The 24,076-nt window shown below is 43.0% G+C and overlaps 1 protein-coding gene across 1 annotated transcript; it reads right to left on the reverse strand.

Annotated features, from left to right (window-relative positions):
• Nucleotides 1-789: 789 nt before the first annotated feature.
• ALAS2 (5'-aminolevulinate synthase 2) lies at nt 790-23,890 on the reverse strand. The gene is made up of 11 exons (XM_007187808.3): nt 23,833-23,890; nt 18,668-18,863; nt 17,899-18,021; nt 16,938-17,048; nt 14,341-14,563; nt 13,601-13,785; nt 10,827-11,006; nt 8,184-8,348; nt 7,350-7,618; nt 4,991-5,153; nt 790-1,075 (listed from the first exon to the last, which is right to left on the reverse strand). The coding sequence occupies exons 2-11, from the start codon at nt 18,831-18,833 to the stop codon at nt 912-914; spliced, it is 1,749 nt and encodes a 582-aa protein (XP_007187870.2). The 5' UTR covers nt 18,834-18,863; nt 23,833-23,890; the 3' UTR covers nt 790-911.
• Between the last annotated feature and the right edge of the window lie 186 nt (nt 23,891-24,076).

Genomic DNA, 24,076 nt, shown 5'->3' on the forward strand with positions numbered 1-24,076 from the left:
GATCAGCAAGGGAGGTGGGTGTGGTGGGGCAGAAAGCTCAGGTGGGCTGTGTAGCTTTAAACCAATGTTTCTCAACTGATGTGTCTCACAGCTGCCACAAATGGGTTACAGGGTGGAAAGAAATGGGTCCCTCAACCCTAGAGTTGCCAGGCAGGACCAGGAATTGCACAAGTGTCAGGAAAGATTGCCTCCTAGACAAGTAATACCATTAATTCACCCAAGCGTGCCATGCAAATGTTTTCAGTGTGTTATGACCTAGAAAGTTTGGGAGCATTGCCTTGAACAAGTTGCTTGCTATAGCCAAGCCTCTTTCTCACCTTGGGAAACAGAACTGATAAGTCTTGTTCTGTAAGGTGCTGTAAGAAGCAAAAAGGATAATGGATTGAGGAGGACATCCATTCTCTCTGTTGGAAAATACCTCCAGAGTTTTGGGGAACCAGTCCTTTCCTCCAGGCAGATTGGTTTGGGCTGATTCCACCTCCTGGCTTCAGAGGCTACCTGGGGCCTGAGTTTCTGGGCCTACGCATGAAGAGTCAATCCCTGGATTTTTGTTGAAACCATGGGGAAAGAGCCATTTGATATAAACCTGCCAAATATCCTGGATCTTTGTGTAACTCACTGTGTAGTTTTTGGCCTCTTCCTCTTTCTGGATCTCAGTTTCGCTATCAGTAAAATGGGACGGTCAGACCAACAGGTGATCAGTGGTTTCCTCATGGCTCTGCCACTTGTCTGAAGGGGTCAGGTATAATGTAGTTGTCTGTTCTCTGTCAAACAAAGGGCTACAAATGCTACACTTTGCTCTTTATTTTCAGGCTCAAGTCAGGTAGAGGCACACAACAAAGCAGAGGACAGGAGGCGGCCCAGCCCCAAGAGAGGTGCAGGTGTGGTGGGGATCCAAGGCAGCTTGTTTCTCAGGCATAGGTGGTGACATACTGGGGCCCCATGTTCCCAAAGTAGGAACGTTCCCACTCACTCATGAGCTCGAAGTGCACAGGACGGCGACAGAAGTTGCAGGCAGCTATAGATACATCCTGGAGGGGCAGCCCCACCTCAGTCCAGGCTGCCAGCAGCTTCTCTGAAGGTAGTGAGGGGAAGGGAGGGAAATAATTGGTTAGAGTAGGTCTTAATCCCTGTGTCACATTACAGATGTGCCAAGATATTGATCCCCTCAACCCTTTGAGATGTCTTGGAACCAGAAGTATCCTCCTCAGTTTGCTCCACTGTGTGCTATGAATGTTAGCATTTGTGTATGGGTGCTGTGTTGTATAAAAGTTTGAGAAGCACTCATGTGACATAATTTGAAGCTATACTGGCCTGGCCTGAACCAAGCCCTAAGTACAGGACATGCTGTGGCTCAAGAAGTGAATCCATCTAGTTGGAAACTCCTAGCCTGGTGAGGAAGATGACACTGACACTACCCACACAGTGTCGTCAGTATTGTGACCTGGGAGCCTGGGGCAAGGGTTTTTCCTAGAGGGAGTGGGAGCCCAGAGGACAGAACCTGACCTTGCTGTCAGAAGTACCTCAGTTGTGTCTCTGTTCCTGGCTTTTTTTCATGCCTACTCCCTGTGTGATCTCATCTAGTTTTATGGCTTTAAATACCATCTGTATGCTGAATGATTCTGAAATTTTCATCTCTAGCCCAAAGCTATATCCTGAATTCTAGACTTGTATATCCAATTGCCTTTCTATATCTCCACCTGGATATCTAGTAGGCATCTGTAACTTAACATGAGCACAACTGAGCTACTGATCTCCATACTCTCCACCAAGTCTACCCTACTTTCAGCCTTACCCATCTCAGTTGATGGCAATTCCAGTTGCTCAGTACAAAAATGTTTGAGCCATCCTTTATTTTTCCCTTTCTCTCCTACCATACATCCAGTCTATCAACAAATACCATTGGCTCTACCTTCAAAATCTGACCACGTCTCATCACCTACAGTGCTATTTTCAGGTCTGAGCCACCATCATTTCTTAACCCAGAATATTACAGTAGCCCCCTAATGGATCTCCCTGCTCCCAGTCTTTCTTTCAGTCTATTCTCGACATAGAAGTCAGAGAAATTCTTTTAAAACCTGAATCAGATATGTTACTCCTCTGCTTAAATCCTTCAGAAGGCTCTCCATTTCGGAGTTAAAGCCATAACCCTTCCAGTGGCCTATAAAACCCTACACAGTCTAGCCCACATTGCCCCTCCTCAGTTTTCTGTCTCTTTCCCTCTTGCTCACACCACTCCATCCACACTCATCTACTTATTGTTCTTCAAATACAGAAGGAATACTGCTGTGTTAGGGTCTTCCTTGTCTTAGGCTGTTCTCTCTGCCTGGCATGCCCTTCTCTTAGATTTCTACCCAGCTAACTCCTTCACCTCCTTCATATCTTTGCTCAAGTGTCACTTTGGTGGTCTCTACCCATAACACTCCATTTAATGCTACAACCCTCCTCCAAGCTAGCCCATGTACCCCCCCAACCAGCACGTTCTATCCCCTTTTTCCTGCTCTATTTTTTTCCATAGTGCTTAAAATTACCATGCTATTTAATTTGCACTTACTTTTTAAAGTGTTTTTTGACTATCTCCTTCCACTAGAATGTAAGTTCCAGAAGGATAGGGAACTTGTGTCTGTTTTGTTTACTACTGGATCCCCAGCACGTAGAACAGTGTCTAGCACACAGTAGATACTCAATAAATATGTGTCGAAAGAATGAATGAAAGGATGCCTGATTAAGTCTAGAAGATGAAAAGAAGTAAACCAGAGTAAAGGGTGAGGGAGGGCATTCCAATCAGAAGGGAGCATCATTAGCAAAATCTCAGAGGTAAGAGGCTAGAGCAAAATGAGGGAACTATAAATCATTCAGTGTAGCTGGAGAAATAAAATGAATGTGGGCAAGAAGTGAGGGCATAGAGATCACCATGTTGAAGGCACTGAATGCCATGCCAAGGAGCTTTGACTGTTCTCCAGGCCAGTTGTCTCCAATTTGGGGGCTTATACATCCTATTAGTATAAAAGTTGTAGTATGTACCTCCAATGTATGTATTTTTATATACTATATACATATATCATTGTCACTCTATATATTAGAGATCAATATCAGTCATGCTTAATTTCCTATTTTTTAAGATAAAAAGTAAACATAAAATTCTAATAAATCCCCTTACCCTATGGATCATCTTGCATACCTCACCTTGGAGACCACTGCTCTAGTCTAGACAATAGGGAAAAATGAAGAGGTTTAGGCAAGAGAGCTATATGGTCAGATTTTTAGAAAAATCCCTCTAGTGGTCAATATGGATAAGGGATTAGAAGGAAGCAAGAGAGAAGCAGGAAAATTAGTTAGGAAGAAATCACGTTGACATGGCTTAAAGAAGTGGCAGTGGAGAAAAGACATTTGAGAGCGATTGTAGAGAACATTTGCAAGATTTCATGATGGGTTGGCTATGACATTGAAGGACTGACTGGTGGAGTCATGGTGGATGCCTCTCATATTTCTTTTCTGCAAAAGCCCAGCATAAATGGACACTTGGAGAACTGAGAGTACTGAGAGGTCTATAATTGAAGCCTGGAGCAAGTGAGAGGACTGAGCAAAAGGTCCAGAAGTCTAGATCATTAGCTCACAGAGGTAGTATATAGATCTAGTGGTATGAGCATGGATGTAGAAACAGACTCTCCAGTTCAAATCTAATAGCTGTGTGACTTTGGACCAGTTATTATATATTTTTATGCCTCAATTTCTACATGTATAAAATGGAAATACTAATAATACCATCTCTACCCCATGAGGATTAGATGAGTTAATACATGTAAAGTGTTTAGAACAGTTCTTGGCACATGGTAAGTACTTAATAAATGTTGGCTAGCATTATTTGATGTTTTTAAATGAATGAATGAATGGCGCCTACCTGTCTTGTCTTCCCGGGACTCATTCTGCCTATGCTCCAGACAAACAGAATGACTGTTGCACATGCATGCCCTCTGTTTTCCTATCTCTAGGTCCATGCTCGTGGAATTCCCTTATTCTGGAATGTCCTTACACCATACCACATGTACTTCAAGGTGCAGCAGGACTTCCTTACCAATAAAGCCTCTTTAATTTCACCCTTCCTATACCCTCTCTAGCCATAAAGGAGCACTCTCCTTCCAGTTCCCAGAGTACTGGAATCATCACACTGGACCAGTACGATCCATGTTTATGTCTGTCTCCTTTGCTATACCATCAACTGCCTATGTGTCTTTGACCCAACAGACCTAGAATGAGAACCTGCTCTATGCCAGGCCCTGCACCCAACAGGAATCCAGTAAACTTTAGGTGAATTGACTAAACTGACATCTTTCAGAGAGCACCGAATCCTAACCACTAGACCACCAGGGAGCGTCTAAACTGGCATCTTTCAGGATAAAACCCAAGCTACTCAGCTCTACAAGCCTCTAAATCTTGTGTTGTCTTTGCAGGTTCATAGATAAACACTCCCCTCCACCACTCCATTCTTACTACCCTACATTCCAGTAACACCTGCTTATTGTTCTTGATAAGTCCCAGGCTACTTCTCACCCTCCTCCTTGCCTTTCTTCATGCTCTTCCTTCTGCTAGGAATACCCCTTCTACACCTTCTTTCTTCTCTTGGTCCAATACCACACAGCTTTGCAAGACTCAGCTCAGGTGTCACCTCCACTAGGAAGCCTGTCTTGAATCCCACAGGTTGGGTCAGGCCGCTCCTCTCTGCTCCCACAACTCCCCCATACATTGTCTTTGTTGAACTTTGATCAGCCCTTGAAGTCATTGTTTGGATCTGCTGTGATCTCCTCAACCAAACTGAAGCCCTATGAGTATAAGGACTGTTTCATTCATTTATGACCCTAGTATAGGGTCTGGCACATAATAGATGTTCCAGGAATATATTTTTAAACTGAATGGCATCCATTCTCAACTTCTTCACATACTGGGGCTGAAGGGAAGGAGAGTACTGTAGGCACCCATGTTGAGGACTTACCCACAAAGTCTTCCATCATCTGAGGACTGTGGTGGGGGGAGGGTGCCAAGCGCAGCAGCTCCTCACCCCGGGGGACAGTTGGGTAGTTGATGGCTTGCACATAGATGCCATGCTTGGAGAGCAGGAGATCACAGATCCTGCTGTTCAGCGCTGCATCACCCACCTGGGCTCAGGAGAAAAGGCTGTCAGTATCTGCCACCCTGGCATCACTATCACTAGCTCCATAAAGTAGGTGGAGGGAGCCAGATCAAGGAACACCACTGAATTTTGGGACATATTTTTTCATAAGAGGCTTAGTCAGTGGCAGGTCTAGAATTTCCATCAAGGAGTTGCTCAGAGGCAGCAAATTTGAGATACATGTACCTCAATGTTCATAGCAGCACATACACACACACACAGTGGAATATTACTCAGCCATAAAAAAGAGTGAAATATTGCCATTTGTAGCAACATGTATGGACCTAGAGAATATTATACTAAATGAAGTAAGACAGAGAAAGACAAATATTGTATGATATCACTTATATGTGGAGTCTAAAAGATAATACAAATGAATCTATAAAGAAAACAGACTCACAGAAAACAAACTTATGGATGCCTAAGGGGAAAGGGAGGAGGGGAGGGATAAATTAGGAGTATGGGATTAACAGATACAAACTACTATACATAAAATACATAAGCAACAAGGATTTACTACATAACACAAGGAACTATAGTCACAGGGAACTATTAAATATATAATACAGGGAACTATTACTATCTTGTAATAACCTATAATGGAAAATAATCTGAAATATATATATATATATAACTGAATCACTTTTCTGTACACCTGAATCTAACACAATATTGTAAGTCAACTATACTGCAATTTAAAAAAAAAAGAAAAGAAAGGACGTGGAGGTGGCACTAGGGACCTTGTCTTTGAAGCTGTTGGCAGAGCAAGCATACTTAGCTAGTATGTTAATTTGGGGTGGTTCTGGGTAAGAAGATAAACCCCCCTCCCTAGCCACCTCTGGGGTGCTGTCACTGGGTTAATTAAAGAAACATATTTACAAAAGCAGTCTTTCAAGGGAACATTGAGTTAGCCCAAGAACAGTGACCATTCTCATCCATAAAGGTCACAAAAAATTGTCCTTACCATACCCCAGCTTACCGACACACACAAATAGATGTCGTTTAAGAAAGAATTAGCGGTCCATTTTTTTGGTTAACATTTTTATTGGAGTATAATTGCTTTACACTGGTGTGTTAGTTTCTGCTGTATAACAAAGTGAATCCGCTATACATATACATACATCCCCATATCTCCTCCCTCTTGCATCTCCCTCCCACCCTCCCTATCCCACCCCTCTAGGTGGTCACAAAGCACCGAGCTGATCTCCCTGTGCTATGCGGCTGCTTCCCACTAGCTATATATTTTACGTTTGGTAATGTATATATGTCTATGCTACTCTTTCACTTCATCCCAGCTTACCCTTCCCCCTCCCCATGTCCTCAAGTGCATTCTCAACGTCTGCGTCTTTATTCCTGTCCTGCCCGTAGGTTCTTCAGAACAACTTTTTTTTTTTTTTTTTTTAGATTCCACATATATGTGTTAGCATACGGTATTTGTTTTCCTCTTTCTGACTTACTTCACTCTGTATGACAGTCTCTAGGTCCATCAAAAGAGTCATGTACCACAATGTTCATTGCAGCTGTATTTACAATAGCCAGGACATGGAAGCAACCTAAGTGTCCATCGACAGATGAATGGATAAAGAAGATGTGGCACATACATACAATAGCGGTTCATTTTTAAAGGCAGTAAACACACACATAGTTGGGAATCCAAAGCAGCAGCTAGCCCCATGGCTTTTGATTCTCTATTTTCTGACTTCAGTTCTCCGTTAAGAAATACATTTCACACCATGACCGTACTATACACACATACACATAAACGTGCATATACGCAACTGAAACAAATTTCTTATAAAATGATACCCTTACTATGTGTGATGTGCTCCAACATTTCCTATTCTATTTCTTCTATTTTTTAATGCTAATCATAATCCACCAAACTGACTTTGTGACCCATTAATGGTCTTGATCCACAGTTTGAAAAAACTGAGGGTCAGGACAGTCTAATAAGCATGAGATAATAGCTAATGCAAAATAAGCATGAGATAATGCAAACAAAAAAAAGGACTGGCTAATCCAGAATGACTGAGAATTTTTCAAAAAGGGTAACAAAACTGGCAATAAGGAGGATGGTTAACAAGAAAGCAGAATTGACAGGGACAGGTGTCGGCTTGCTGGGTGTGAGAAGGCTCCCAGAAGAGATAGGTGAAGAAGGCAATGGGCAGTGTGGGGCTCTCACCCGAATGGGGATGATGTGACTGGGGCATGGGATGACAGGAAGGCCTCTGTCCATTAGTAGCTGACGCATGTGCTTGACATTGCGCTGGTGGGCCCGCCTCAGGGCTTGGCCCTCCTCTCCCTTGAGCAGCCGCACGGATTCCAGAGCCCCAGAGAGCACCATGGGAGGCAGTGAAGTGGTGAAGATGAAGCCAGCAGCATAGGAGCGCACCATATCCACCAAGTCACGGGTGCTGGCGATGTAGCCGCCCACACAGCCAAAGGCCTTGCCTGGAGACAAGGAGGAGAATGAGGAGGATATGCACAGACCCCATTATCAATCCCCCAAGGAACAGAGTCATGCACCAGGTAACACAAGGAGGTACACCAAAAGCTGGAGCTCCAGACTCCCTTCACAAGACTCTGTTCATCTCCCCTGTCCATGACAAGGCAGACAGAGCTGATAATTCTGCTGCTTTGAGATAGGACTTTCAAGGCCTGCCATATGCAATGACTAGATACGCAGGAGCTGGGTGGGGACCATCAACTGGTTAGGCCCAAAAGTGGAGCTAAAATGAAGCTTAGGGCTGGGGTGGGGGAGGAGTTTAGAACCACAACTCTCCACTCACTGAGTTGAACTTGGCTATTTGGCCTGGCTCAGGGGTCTTCTCAGAAAACCCTCCCAGACTTTCTCAGCAACTCTGCAGTGGGGTGGGAGTGGGAGGAGAGAATCCAGGAGTTCCATAGCCTGGGGCTGTGGAATAGCTCCTGCAGTTGTGGGGAGGAGGAAGAAAAGGGTCTTCTAGGGGCTTCCTTTCTGGATTGTATATAAGGCCAACCCAAGGGACTCACTCACCAAGAGTTCCAGAGATGATGTCAATCTTGTGCATAATTCCATCACGCTCCCCAATTCCAGCACCCCGGGACCCATACAGTCCTACAGCATGAACCTCATCCACGAAGGTCAGAGCCCCATACTGGTGGGCCACATCACACAACTCCTCAAGGGGACAGATGGCACCTGAGCAAAGCCAACAAATAGAGGTAGATCATAACCCTTCCGCAGCTCCATCTCCAGCACGGAATTTGTGACCCATGACTACTTTAGGTTGGGAAAGGAGGTGGGTGTGCACTGTCAGTTGGGGTTATGCCAAACCTCTTTATATGTGTTGACTAATTTCACCCCACTCCCACCCAAGCTGTGTGTGTGTGTGTTTTCCCCAGCCTGTGATTAAGGCTTGCCTCTCTTTCTATTTTTACTTCATTCTGATATCTGTCATCTTGTTTATGCTATTTGCCAGCCTCTCTCTGCTTCTTTTTTTTTCCATACAAGTCTGTGTATTTCCATCTAGGATTGGCACTAGCCTATATGATGCCTTTGTTTAAATAAATTGAAAAACAGTAACCTTTTGCTCCAAGTTAATGTAGTCCTGATTTTAGATCCTGCTCACCCCCTCAGCCAAGTACTGTTGGCAGCCCTGTCAATATTGTTATTCTTCACTGGTCCTCCCTATTTCTGTCTTTCTGGCTTTTTGTCACTCTCTCTCTTTTTGTGGCTATTTCCATCTTTGTTTCTGTGTCTCTATTTTTCTATCTCTGCCTTTGTTTTTCTCTCTCCTCTCCCCTTCCTCCCTCTGTCTCTTTGTCAGTGTCTCTCTCACTCCCTCCCTCACCTTCCTCTCTCACTTCTCTCTTTCTTACTGTTTGTGTCCCTTTTTTATCTACCTTTCTGACTTCAGACTTTTTTTCTCTATATCTTTGTCTCTTTCTGAGTTTCTTTGTGCCTCTGTTTCTGTCTTTTCTGTGTCTCTGTGGGAATATATTTCTTTCTCATCTCTGTCAATGTTGTTACCTGAGGGCCCCCACCCACAGACTCAGTCTCAGTATACTGAATGAAAGTGAATTAGAAGTAATCTGTATGTTCCTGTACATTTTCCATGCAGATTTACCATTTTTCCCTGTTATTCTAGACATCTTCTATGCTGATAGTCGTTTATAAGGTCTTCAAATGGCTGTGAATCTCATGTATAGACTTTTTGGCCAGTCTACATATACAAGAACCACACTTCTGCCATTCCCCATCCCTGGAAACTAATGGTACAGGGAGTTGGAATACAGAAGAAACTTCTTCTGGTGGGAACAGGGACTCCAGGCCTGGATTAAAGTATATGAGCTGGGACAACAGGAGGGGAGAAAACCACAGGAGTTGGAGCCCAAGACAAAGAGGACAGTGTGATGGCTCAAGCATCATTTCAGTGGGAGGAATTCAGCCCTATGGTTGACAGTTTAGGCAGGGTTTCCACCAAAAGAATAAGGAACTATTCATTTGCAAATGTAAGGAAGTAGAATGGTTCCAACATGGCTTTCACTACAGAAATAATGAATTAGAGGGAATTCCCTACTGGTCAAGTGGTTAGGACTCTGTGCTCTCACTGCTGAGGGCGCAGGTTTGATCCCTGGTCGGGGAGCTAAGATCCCACAAGCCGTGCAGTGTGGCCGAAAAAAAAAAAAAAAAAAAAAGAATGAATTAGAGTAGTCTCAGTGGTAGAAATATAATCATTGTTAGTTGTAGAACTGTGAAAGAGGGCATGACAATAAGTTCATTATATAAATTAACTTACTTAAATTCTCGCAGCTACTCTATTATTATCATCTCCATTTTTAAAGGTAAGGCAACTGAGACACAGAGCAATTAAGAAACTTGCACAAGCTAGTAAGTTGTCATGCTGGGACTTGAACATGGATAGTTTGGTTCAACAGCCTGTGCATCACCATTGCTTGATGTGACGGCACTTACATTGGCTAAATCAGAGAATACAGTGGACTCTCCTTTGTTTCACTTGGAAAAGTGACAAGTTGAAATGAAATGAGGACCTCTTCCTTTTAATAAATCCAGAAGGTTATGCCTAAAACCCATGATTTCTGCTTAAAAGGGACAACAATAGAATGATTTGAGCACTGTTTCAGTTGGGGAAAGAAAAGAGGTAGGAAGATATTGGACCCTGAAAAATCTCCCAGGCAATGGTTTGTGAAATTTTCTGTTGCAGAAACCAGACACTGGGATGACTGATTTGCACTTCTAATGGAGGGAGTGTCATGTGAAGGAATTGGAATCGTACATCCTAGGGTTCAGGTACTCACTTTGGCACCAATTTACTGAGCCAACCAAGACAAATTGTGTACTGTCTCTGCACTTTAGTTTCTTAACCTTTGAGATCAGTGTAATAGCTGCCTCCATCCTTTGGCATTTACTGGCTGCGTGACCTAGGGCAAGTCACTGCACTTGTTTATGTCTCAGTTTCCTCTTATAAATAAACAGAAATAATGATAGCACCTACCTCATAGAATCATGGTGAAGATTAAGTGAATTAATACATGTAAAATACTAATAATTTTGCTTGGCACATAATAAGCACTCTATAAATGTTAGCTGTTATCATTATCATCATAGTTTTTGTGAGACCAACTTTAGTAAACATACACTCACACATATACATACCATCCATGGAGTGAACAGTCTCAAAGGCCACAATTTTGGGTGTTTCAGGGTTGGATTTCTTTAGAAGTTTCTTCAGGTGGTCAGGGTCATTGTGCCGGAAGACAAACTTCGCTGCTCCACTATTGCGGATACCTTGGATCATTGAAGCATGGTTGCCTGCATCTGAGTAAATCTCGCACCCTGAAGAACCAGATGCATAATGCTTAAGCTTCTGTCCCAGTGTTCACACTTCAACCTCAGGATTGACCTGGCAGGGACAGAGAGCCAACCCTTTCCTCCCGTTAAAGACTCTGCTCTGCTTCTCCATCCTCTGGAAGCCTTTGTAACACCTCTTCCTCTCTTGGAAGAACTCCTCTGCCCTGAAATTCTGACCCCTACACTCTTCCCTCCAGGCATTTCTAACTCTGGTCTGGCCTTTGACTATCTTGAGGTGGAGGAAATTTGAATTTCCCAAGAAGCTCCAGAGTTTCCTGAGGACAGGGCCTATGTTCCTTCTCCTAGACACCAAGATTAAGCCTTGGAAAGGAGTTTATCCCAGGGAATGTTTGCTGATTTGGACTGATGCTAGATTCTTCCTGATCTAGATGAAATCCCACCTCTTCCAGGTATCATCCCTCTGCTTATAGTTACAGGGTAGACACTCATCAGACTTTCACAATTTGAATCATAAGCTCATGACAAGTCAGAGCTGGAAGGGCCATTGGTGACCATGGAATCTAATCCCTTTACTGTACAAGTGAGGAAGCTAAGGTCCAGAGAGGTCTCTAGGACCTGAGGAATGCAGGGCTTTTTACTGGACAATGCTGGGAGAACAGGTAGAGATGGGACGTTGGTGGATGGAGTTGATTCCTGGGCCCCAAAAACTGCACTGACATCAAGGAACTGTGGCCTTTCATTAGAGTAAGGGATCACTTCTACCTGTGGAAATCAGGCATGACTTCCTGGAGGACCTGCTGTGAAAGATAAGTAGACTGGGAGTTTCTAGGGAGCAGGAGCCACATCTTTTTATCTTTCTGTCTCTGGTACCCAGATTAAGGCTAAGTGTACTTTAGATGCTAAGCAAACCTTTCCTGAATGAATAGATAAAAAACCAAATTCCTGATTTTTAAGTGAGTGAATGAATATATGAATTAATATATTACTGAATGAAAGAGTGAGAGGAGGGGTGTCAAAAGATGAGCCTGAAGAGATAGGTAGAGGCCAGATTTTGAGGGCTTTAGAAAGCATTATAAAGAGTTTGGATTTGGTCCTAAGGGCAGTGGGGATCTATTAAAGGGTTTGGGGCAGGAGAGTAACAAAGATAGGTTTGCATTTTAAAAATATGATCTGATTGTTGTGAAGAATATATTGTAGGAGGGCAAAGGTGAAATCAAGAAAATGATGTTGGTCTAGGTGAGGATGGTTGCAGAGGAAATGGAAAGAAGTTGAATTCTAATGGCTGAAGAGGGGGTTCACTGAAAACATTCCCAAAGATGTTGGCTTTAGCTGGGATTATGTGTGATCTCGGAAAAAGTTTCTGAGAAGCAGTGGAGGTGTTTACAGTGTGCTGAAAAATCGACAGGAAGTGAGGAAGTGGATAACAAGTGTGGAGACTTCTCTCAAGCAGTTTGCCTGTTATAAGGAGGAGAGAGAAGGGCAGTATCTAGAGAGTGATGAGGGAATTTTTTTTTTTGATGCAAAAGACTTCAACATTTTTAAAGAGAGGGAGAGGCTAAAGATACAGGAGGGAGAGAGAGAACTCATAGATCAAGGTTCCTGAAGAGGTAGAGGACACAGAGCACCAATGTAAGAATTAGTCAACAAGAAAAAGGGCACCTCTTCTACTGTGACAGGAGAGAAGGAGAGAGGAGAGGACATGGGGGAATGCTCATGAGTCTATAAGTAGTTTGAGGCAAGAAGTTGAGGACTTACTGCGTGGGGTCTTCTATTTTCCGTGTGGTAGGAGGTGAAGTCATTTGCTGTGGTTGAAGGTGAGGTGGAGGTGTAAGAAGGCTGAGGAGAGCGGGGTTTGGCAAAGTTACCTTGGAGACTTGGAGAGCTGACTATGAAAACAGGATTGCCAGGCAGCATAGAGGACCTGGTAGAGGTTGGGGATCATGAATTTTTAGTGGCTCCCATCTGAGCAATTATATAAGACCAGGATTGACATAAGGAAGGTAGAGAGTTATATTCATCCAGGGTTGGGCTATGATGGAAGGATGACAGGCATATTAGTTGAAGACATTATTGGCTAGAGAATGGGGGAGTGGGAAGATGGGATTCAGAGGGAATCTAGTGTATAAGTGAAGGGATTGGCTTTAGGCAGAAGGAGAGATGCGCTTTCAATTTGTAGAAGGAAAGAATGAAAGAAGGGTACATGAACAGTCAGATGAATTTGTGGATTTGGTGGCTATAAGTTAAAGGAGCTCCTGTCTGGTGGCTTCTGTTTTCTTTGTGTTGTAAGATGTGAGGTTATTTGCTAAGAGTGAAGGAGGAGGTAGCTACAGGTTTTAGAAGGGGGAAGAAAGTTTGAAAAAGTTGATGTAGGGACATAAAAGGACTGTTTATAAGTGTTAAGAGTGCAGTTGAGTTGGGAAATGATAAATTTATGATGTTACCCTTCTGTGACGTTGGGATATAGTCATCCAGTGTTGAGGAGATGCAAGGTTGGTTAGAAGGAAGGGCAATGGGAGCAAGTGAACTCAGAAGACAGGGAAGGAGTGATGGAAGCAGTAAACCTGGATGCTGTAGTGCAGGATACCACCCACTGAACAAAGCTCAGGCCCCAGGCTTACCTGGCAAGATCTTGGCCAAGGTGAAGAGAGTAGAGTCATTGGCCACAAAGCATGAAGAGAAGAGCAGGGCTGAGTCCTTCTGGTGAAGCTCAGCCAGCTCTTGCTCCAGCTCAACATGAAACCTGCTGGTACCCGAGATGTTGCGGGTGCCACCAGCTCCAGCTCCATGACGCTGCAGGGTCTCTCTGACCAGGAGAAAACAGAGGGGGGACAAGGAGAAGAAACTCTTGTCAGATTCTGAGGAACTGGGGAGGTTTCTCTTCCTTGAAGGGGGTCAGTATTGACTTAGTGATTCTCTATGAGCTGTGTCCTATATGACCAAGTAGAGGGGAGGCTGGGGACAATGGGGAGAAATGGACCTTCCCTCTCAGGCTGAAAGCACTCAGGGATGGAGGGAGAAGCCAGGTTGAGCTTGATTAGCTTGGAAGACCTTCTAGAGGAGTTCGCACATCATCTCTGGTAATACTCATTCTGCAGCCAGAGTAAGAACTCATAGAGAGTGGGCCTTGCTCGGTTTCTCATCCTTTCCTTTGTAGCACTGGACACCAAAGAGTTTGGAAAACATGGCTTGTTGACTTAGTCCATGTCTGAGGATTAGATTTGCTGGAGGACCTTGGACAAAAGGGGTGTTGCGTGGAAACAAGGTTTCCACTGTCAGCTCTGCCTTTTCCTTCCATGCGTGGCTTTGGCTCTTCTCTGGATGTCTCCCCACAGCTCATGGCTCAGACCCTACTACTCACTGTGTGGCTTGCAAGACCCGAGGGTGCCGGCTCATGCCCAGGTAGTCATTACTGCACCAGACAGACACATCCTTTGAAGCCACAGATGCCTCAAAGAAGTGTTCAGCAAAGGGGTATGCATCAGCCCAGCGGTTCACAGTCTTGAAAACACGGTAGGTGTGGTCCTGTTTCTTCTCCATGATCTTGTTCCTAAAAAACTGGTCATAACCAAAGACATGGTTTCCTGCAGGAGTAGAAATGGGGATGAGAAGAATTCATTTTAAATTACTTCCTGGCTAGTCCATATTTTATTCATGCTGTTGATTTGGTGTTCTCCAATTCTCTTTCCATTTATTCATTTATTTGATCAGTCATTAACTTACTGGGTCACATTAACTCTCTACTATTTCATTCAACCATCCCTTTGCTTACTCACTGGCTCATTCACTTAGTAATTTATTTATACATTCACTCAGGCTTCCTACACTTGGCATGGCCTCATCTCTTTTCCCAAGGTTAGTATGGCACCCTCCTTACTAGAATCACTACTTCTAGTTTCAGTGGAAGAATATTGATAGGTCTAGTTTCTAGTCATAGCTCTGGCACTTCCTAGTTGTGTGATCTTGAGCAAGTCATGAATCCTCTTAGTTTTAATTTCCTCATCTGTAGAATGGGATTAATAATATCTTCCATGCAGAATTGTGACCATCTGATGACAAACAGAATGTAGTACACCCAAACTAGTGTCTGGCACATAGTAGTAGTATTGTGATTATTGTAATATAGTAGTAGTAGTAATAATAATAATAATAATTTAAAATAATATTATTATAGCCAACATTTAATAAGTGCCTATTACATCTAATACCCTCTCTTAGGAACGTATAAATATTATTTTATTTATTCCTCATAACAACCCTATATGGAAAGTTCTATTAGTATCTCCATTTTACAAGTGCAGAAACAGAGGCTTATGGAGGTTAGGTAACTTGACCAAGATCATACAGCACATAAGTGGCCTACAAATAAGTGACCTAGAGTCTACTTCTTTAACCATTACCACTACAAAATGGAGCAACCCTACTTTTAGGATAAATTGAAATAATGTATGCCAGTGGGCTTGTTGAACTCCAGAACTCTATCCATGAGACAAAAATCATGATTGTTTCAGATGGCAACTTATATGGTAGGGGTGTAAACTGGAAACATCTTTGCTGCGGGGATGTTTGGAAATATGTACCAAAAGTTTTTAAAATGCACATGCTGACATACCTAGGGGAATATTTGCAGCATGTTTAACAGAAAAATTGATATCCAGAATTTATTTTTTAGAAACTCTGAACAATTACTATGGAAAGTTTTAACCCAATAGAAAAGTGGGCAAAGAATATAAACAGACAATTCAATAAATGTAGAAAAAGATGCTTAATCGGGGAAAATCAAACTGCAAAAACAAATTTTCACTCATCAAATTGATAAAGATTTTAAAATGTGATAATACTAAGTGCTGGAGAGCGTGTGAGAATATGGATTCTCTTTGATAACTGGTACACCACTTTGGAGGACTAATTGGCAATATTTATTAATATTGAAAATGTACACACCCCTATGTCCTGAGAATTGTCACCTCTTAGTGTCTATTCTAGAGGAACACTTACCTATGTACATGAAAAGGTACATTCAAGGATGTTTGTTGCACCTCTGTTTGTAATAGGAAAAATTGGAAGCAACCCAATATAGGAATAGCTAAATACTCTCTAGTACAGCCACACTAAGTCTAAGATAATACTATATATTATCTTTGGATACATTTATATGTATGTAAAACCAACATACAATGCAGAGTGGAAGAATACACACAAAAAATTGGAAACAATTACCTGAAATATAGGTGCTTGGTTAACTAAATGATGTTGCATTCATGCTACAGAACACATTTCAACCATTAATAATTATTATGCAGCTCTATGTTTAGGGACATGGAATAATGCCCATGAGATATTGTTAAATGAACAAAGCGTAATAACAAACTCCAGGTGGAATAAGATCACATTTCTAATAAAAACATGTGTGTGGAGGGAAGTGTAGTTTTGTGTGTGTGTGTGTGTGTGTGTGTTTAGTCATAGGAAAATATCTGGAAAAAGTATGACAAAAAGCTAATGGTGGATGGTGGAACTCTGAGTGCTTTAAATTTCCCTTTTTATATTATTTTTATATTGGGAAAATAAAACAAATTCTATTATGAAAAATGAATAAAAACACATATAAGAGAGGGGAAAAAGGCTCTCTGCGAAGGATGAGAGGTTTTGAGGGAAACATGGAGAAGAAATAATAGGAATACACCTAATATTTAATGAAGCTTCATAACAAGTTAGAAGCACTTCCATAAGTGTAATTTTATTTCCTTCTCATAATAACTTGCGTTATTAAAATCTCACTGGAGGTAAGTGACTTACTTTCTAACGCATGCAGATACAACAAGTGCCAGCATTAAAACTTAAACTCAGACTCCCTTTGGCTCTAAAGTGCTTCCTTGCCATTGCCTCTACTGTGTCAGAAGCCCTTTCAGCATTCCTTCCATATTCCTACCCCTTTTACTTCCTCCTCAGCGAACTCACCAGCCATGTTGTTCTGAATCAGGTGCGTGACCTTCTCTGAATTTTTCTCTGACTCCTGGGGACTGAAGAATGGCTTCCTCAGGCTGGTTGAGGCCAGGAAGATGGGCAGGTCTGAGAAGGAGTATGGGATTCATTGGCCATGAAAAAAGGGGGGAAAAGGAAAGCATGTGATATCTTCTTTAAACGCAATACAACATATAAAAATTCAAGGTTAGGAAGTAGGGAAGCCTTGTGCAGAGAGAAGAAATATTCTGCAAAGTGAGCCCTTTCTCATCTCCCCAAGTGGAGACTTATATGTCAGAAAACCATCCATAGGCTGAATTACACTTCTCTTCACTAGGACTTTCCCTTGGGTGAGATAACTGGAGCAGCAATGCTGAGTCTTGCACATGGAAGGTAGATGCAGGACAGTGTACCTTACTCTTCGTTTCTGAAAGTCATTAAAATTCAATTTTGAAATTTTTACTCTTAATTATATCCCAAAAGGGTCTATGAAAGATGTTGACTGTATGGCCAACTCTCAAGTGTGGCCAGCTCTCAAGTGTGGCCTTCAGTGGTCTGCACCAATTGAGTTCACCTGGGCTCCATACCCTTCTAAAGAATGTACCTGCTTCCAAAACTCACTCTTTTATGCAAATCCAGATTGTCATAGAGTGGTATTGCTTAAATCTGGGAGCCCAGCCTGTTGGAATCCATTTAGCCACTTGGGAGAGAGGAGGCAGAACTCTAGAAGGCTCATTTTAGACTAATAGCTAAAAGTTACAGAAGCATGTATGTGTGTTGGGGAGGGTGCATTTCAGTGCACAGTCTATGCTATTGAGTACCATGGTTCCCCTGGAAAAGACTGGACTTCCATCATGAAATGTATACTAGCTGCCCTGAGCTGCCTAGCTCAGGATCGTAATAAAGTGAAATCAAGCATTAGGTGTAGAGGTTACATGAGGTGGAACTTAACTCCAACCTGTCTTGAAAGTCTTCACATCCTCCTGGACTTCTGGGGCTGCTTTCTGCACAATTTTACTCTTCCCATCCTGGAGTTCCAACAGCATGAAGGGACAGTGGCTCTTGGCCCAAGATGGAGAGTCTATGCAAAGTTAAGAGAGTAAGTGGCAGTGAGCTTCTAGCTGTAAGTTTAACAGTGGTCACTAAGAAGTACTATATCTCAAAGCTCTATCTCAGGCTATGGTAGAGACACAGAGATGGTTGTATCTGGTCCCTAGGGGAGTTCCTGAGTTGTTGGGAATGGCACATACTGAAGACACATTATGAACAGTGCTGGGATGGGAGGGAGGACATGGGCTAGAAGAGGAAAGGGACATGACCCAGAATTGGATTTGGACAGGCTGGAAGTCTAGCTAGACTTCATAGAGGAGATGATGCCCAAGTTAAATGTTGCATGAGAAGTATGAGATACTCTAGTAAAGATAATGGGAGAGAGTCATTTGACAGGTGCAAAGACACAGAAACTTAAGAAAACAGAGTTAATCCAGACAACTTTAAGTAGTTTCAGCATGACTGGAGTATATAGAATGTGAGGGGCATGAGAGTGAAACTCCTTTTAGAGATACTGCCAGAAGTCAGAGGCCAGTGTATTTTTAGGCAAGCTCATTCTTCCTTGATACTTTTCACATGAACCCTTCCAATTATTAGGTAATGATGACCAGTATGACTTGGAAACTTATCTCTAGGACCCAGACATTCTCCCCCATTTACCAGCAGTGACTTCTTACCCCCTCCAGCCTTGGTTGCCTTAAGGTGGATTTGAGAACAGGTTGTTCCTTGGATGGCCAGGATGGGACAGCGTCCAATACCAAACAGGAACTGGTGAGTCTTAATCATCTTGCCCAGGAGGGCTGTGGGGCTCCGGATAAGCACTGGGCAACGCTGTAGCAACATGGCTGCTGCCACCCTCTTGAGCCCGAAGTTCTGCATAAGATGTGGAAGAGATGAGATTCTACCATGAAGACCTGGCTGAAAGCCAAGGGTCATTCTTGTGTTTGATCCTTTGCCTTTAGCTTCTCACCCAGCTTGCCTCCCTCCCCAGAGATGCCTTTATTGTCATTTCAGGGTAAGAACTTTCCAAATATTAAAATGTACTAATAAGGCATCAGAGAGGAAGAAACAGGAAACTGATCATTAGACAAAAGAGGTGAAGAAAAGAGTTCCCACTGGAGGGCAGAAAGCATGAATTCTGATTCAGACTCTGCCACTGACCCCCTCTGTGATAATAAGGATCATTGAAGTGTGATTATGTGTGGCAGGATGAGAGTTGACAACCCACCAACCCTTTGATCAACACTTAAGGCTAAGACTCTCTCTAAGAATATTGGCCTCAGCCAAATGAAGATTCAACTTGCTAATGCAGACAGATGCCATTGACCAGGGCTCATGAGGCTTCACTCAGTGTTTCCTGAGCAGGCCCAGTCAGAGAGACAAGGAGCTTGAGGCCATAGGTACCAGCTTAAGTAGATTCAGGGAATAGGACAAAAGGGCACCATGTGCCACCAGACAGGTATTTTACTGCCTTTGGATTTTCTCCTGGATTTTGGAAAAGCAGATAGAGATGTAGGTGAAAGCAAGACCCAAGGAATCTGGGAAACAAGTCTATGGGTGAATGAAAGAGGCAGAGGCTAAGACAGAGGAGAGAATCAGGGTGGGGAGAATATAATAAAAAAAAAATACACATAGTAGGTATTCAATAAATATTTATTGAATTTGGGAGTAAATTAATGAATGAGCAGGGACTCAAATGGAGGAAAGAGAATAGAGGAAGAGTCATAAAGAAAGAAAAATTAGGAAAGATAAAAGGAGGAAAGTAATAGAGAACAAAGGTGCAATGGTAGTAGTGGAGTTACAACAGAAATTGCGGGAGAGAGAAAGATCAAAGCCAGAGGAAAGGGGACAGGTAGAGATAAGAACAGGGAGAAGAGGACTGATCCAGAAAAGCAGAGGACAAGAGGATTATGGGAAATACAGAAGGTAGGGAAAGAGACTGAGATGAGAGAAAGAGAGAATGAAAGAGAGAAGATGAGAGAAGAGAGAGAGAGAAACAGAGCAGAGGTAGAGTTAGAGACAGATAGACAGAGGGACCAAAAAGGGATATGAGGCGAAATCAAGGAGCATGGAGGAATATACAAAGACTCAGAATACTGAGAGCAGGAGAGGAGAGAATCCAGCAGAGGCAGAGTCAGTCAGGCACAAAGGTAAAGGAGAAATTCTATCAGAGATTGTGTGGGTGGGGGAGAACAACAAAGAAGAGTTAGGGGAAGAGGATCTTGGCCCTCCCTACTGAAGGAGATGAGAGTGAGACTGAGTTAGAGCTAAGATCAAAGGATAGAGACAGAGAGATGGCTATTGTGGGTTGGGGGTTGGGATGAGGGAGGGCTGAGACATATAAAGACAAAGAGAGCTAGAGATAGCAAGAGGGAGAAATAGATTAAAAGAAAAAGGACAAACTAGAGATCCAGCATCAGAGGGTGAGACAAGATATGGGACAGGATAATGGGAGAGAGATGGAGGAATGTGGCAAGACTAAGGCCCTCCCACCACCAGGAGAGCTACTTAGTAGAACCTAACAGCACCTCTAGTATTTAAGGCTTTATGTTGTGGGGGGAAAAGTGAACAGGAGGAGCTCGTGGCCATGTCATCATATGACAACCTCCTTCACCTCTTACAGAGCAACACCCCTCCCTTCTAGATCTCATAGAGCAAACACCCTCCTCCTAACTCACAAAGCAACCTCTTCCCCTTGTTCCACCCCAGAGCAACCTCCCTCCAACTCTCACAGGCTGTCATAAGAGCATAGGTTGGTATGTGGGGTAGGGTGTGTGGGTCCTGAAATTGGAAAAGGCCAAGGGGTGTTGAAAGGACTAATGAAACTCATGTTAAGACTTTAGGAAAGTGCCTAAAAGAAAATCTTAGCTTTTCTTATTTCAATTCCAGCTCCCCAGCTCCTTGTTGGACGTTCTTGGAAAGTCACTTCCCCTCTTTGGGTCTCAGCTTTCATCAACTGTCAAATGTAAGGTATTTATGTCTACCTCATATGATAGGTAATGAATTGGATTTGATGCCTACCTTATATCTGGAGATATGAGTTTCCCTTCTCCTGCCTTCCTGCAAAAGCTAAAGTGCTTGGGACTGAGCCTGCAGACCACAGATAAGGCTCCCAGAGTTTATCACGTTTAGGGTCTGACCACTCCCCAAGCTGAGACCAGGGTGTGGAAGAGGAGAGGAGTTCCTTTCTAGAATCATGTCTGTGCATCTGGCTGGGGCTGACCCTAGCTATTGGTGGTGAGGGGGTGGATGGCCCAGGGAGAGGAGGCAAAGCAGATGGTCAGGTTCCAGGCTCCTGCAAATTCCTTTCCCCAACATTAACAACAATAATGACAACATTGGGGTATGTAATGTGAAGAAAAACCCCCAAGATTGGAAGCAAAGTCCAGTCCTGCCTTGGGATGATGGTGAATCCCACCCCCAGGTATAAAAACAGAAGTTCAGTACACACATCATCTCTAAGGGGCTTTTAGCCATGATATTCTCAGGGACCTGGGAAAATATAGGCTACTTCTTGGAATTTGTTGAATTATCAAGTTCTTTCAAGCTTCAGTTCCAGTTTCTCTGTTCTGACACTCCTTTCCTGGAATTTGCCCTGCCTCACTCTGCCTGCCCATCTTGGGTTCTGTTTCCATTCTATCTTACTACCTATCATGAGACTGGAGTGAGTAAAATCGAATCAAAGGAGTATTTTAGGCAATTTAGGGTATTAAGAGCACAGCTTCTGGAGCCAGACTACTTGCATTTGAATCCTGGCTCTACCACTCACTAGCTCTGGGACATTAGAAAAGTCATGTCTCTGCTCTATGTCTTATATCTTTAAAATGTAGATAATAACAAGGACAATCTACTTCACAGGGATGTTGTGAAGATTCAGTAAGATAATCTATATAAAGTATATAGAAGAGTGCCTATCCTAGAGTAAATGCTGAAAAAGTGTTATCTGTTATTTTTTTATATTCTACATTTTCTATGTAGGGAAAGTGAAGGTATAGCCAAGGGAAGTAACATCATGAATACACCAGACCAGGTCTGGAAAGCTGATTCTTGTCTCAATCTTGATTCTTGTCCTGATTCTGTTACAACTTACTATATGAACTTGGGCTCTGTATTTTCCCTCTCTGGGCCTCAGTTTCTCCAAAATCATTGGACTAGATAGCTCCATAGATTCCGTCTGGTTCTAACAGTCAAACACTCACAGAGTTCTCACTGTGCCATACCCCTTTGTAAATGCTTCACATACATTGACTTATTTAATCTTCATGACAACCCTGTGAGTTATATACTAATATCAACTTTATTTCAAAGATGAGGAAACTGAGGGCCCAAAAGATTAAGTAACCTGTTCAGGTCACAGAGCTACTAAGTAGGAGAACCAGGATTTGAACCTAGTCAATCTGGTTCCAGAGCCTACTAAATTAACCACTGTGGATCTATGATTCTAATATTACTACACATTATCCTGATTGAGAGCCTGACTCCAGGCCTAAATCTACTCTCCTACACTAACAGGTCCCTTTCTGGGACACTTGATTTTGAGTTGTAACCAATGCCTTTACCACAGGAACAGATTTCTAACTGAAGCGGAAGTTCAGGCACTGGTGAACATTCATTCATTCGTACATTCATTCATTCCATTATTTAACAACTTATGCACCAATCTTTGCCAGGGTCTTCTTAAAACAATGCTTTTACCCAAGGAGAAAACTGTGAAATTTTGGGCCAAGTGATAGAACATTACTAGAAGATTTTCCCTACACCTTAAAATCCTCTCTCGTGTCAGCAGCCAATCTGCAGTCCCAGAGATCAGAGGGGCCAACCACAACTCTACCCCAGCAGAGAGCCAGAAACCACTCATTGCAGCATTCCTCGATCCCTCTCTCCCCTTTGTGGCCTGCTTTGAAAGAATCAGTTAAGTCTGGAGGGGATGTGGTCACTTCTCTTCAGGAGTTGGAAGCATCAGGATTTACTTCCCTTCCTAGCACCCTCTCCCCATCATGGAAGAATCATAAAGAATTTTAGATTCCTGGAATCAGAATCAGAAATTCTTAGAAACAAAAATTTAGAAGACCATGAAATCAAACTTAGAAGAGGTTGTGGAAATCATAGGCCAAGCCCTTTTTTTTCAAAGGGTGAATGATTTGCCTCACAGTGAATTAGGATGAGAAAACAAATCAATTGACTTTCAGCATAGGGCCCCATTCTTCTCCCACCGTCTCTCCTTATTTCTGCTAATTATTCATCTCTCAATTCCCTCAAATCTCTCCCTTCCCAATTCATCATTCCCACCACCCCACATTCACTTTGTTTTCTCTCCCTACCTCTGGCCCTCTGGGGTCTGACCCATTGAGCTCTGCTGTCAGCCAAGGAGAGAGAAGGAGTCAAAGTGAGAGAGGAATGGAGAATTGCCAAAAAAAAAAAAATACCAAGACCTCTTCCTGGGAGACAGAGAAGGAATGGAAGAGATAGAAAACAGCGAGACTGAGAGATACAGAGTAGAAGAAAGAGATGGAAAGGGAGAGAGAGATTTAGAGGAAAAGATACATATAGACCTCAGACGAAGGAAAAATAAGAGAAAGCTAGAGTGTCAGAGAATGATGAAGTAAAGTGAGTGATCTTGAAAACTAACAGAGGAGAGGAAACAAGGAGGAAAAAAGACAAAGGAAAGCTGAAAACTGGGAAAGACAGGAAGAGACATAGGGGGGGAACAGAAAATGACAGAGTGACAGATTCTAAGGAACATACAAAGTCAGATCTAGTCAAGCCAGAGAGTCAGCATATACAGCCTTGAGGTGGGCAAGCAGACCAAGAAAGAGGGCACCAAGCTGAAAGCAACACTTACCTGTTGCCCTGCACTGAGGACGAACGAACGACGGGTTGAGTGCTGTGGGTCAGGACCTGGTTTTTATCCCTTCTCCCTTGGCTTAGCTCCACCCACCCCGCCTTCTGCTGGCCTGGCCCTGCATTGGCCCCAAAGGTATCTCAGGCCCTTGCTAGAGATAAAACCCAATGTAGTCCCCTCTTGTCTCCCCCCTCACCCAGCACCGGCTCTCCCCTCTCTATTTTCTTTCCCTTCTCCCTCTGGA

This window comes from Balaenoptera acutorostrata, chromosome X, assembly GCF_949987535.1.
Source record: "Balaenoptera acutorostrata chromosome X, mBalAcu1.1, whole genome shotgun sequence".
NCBI classification, from domain to species: domain Eukaryota; kingdom Metazoa; phylum Chordata; class Mammalia; order Artiodactyla; family Balaenopteridae; genus Balaenoptera; species Balaenoptera acutorostrata.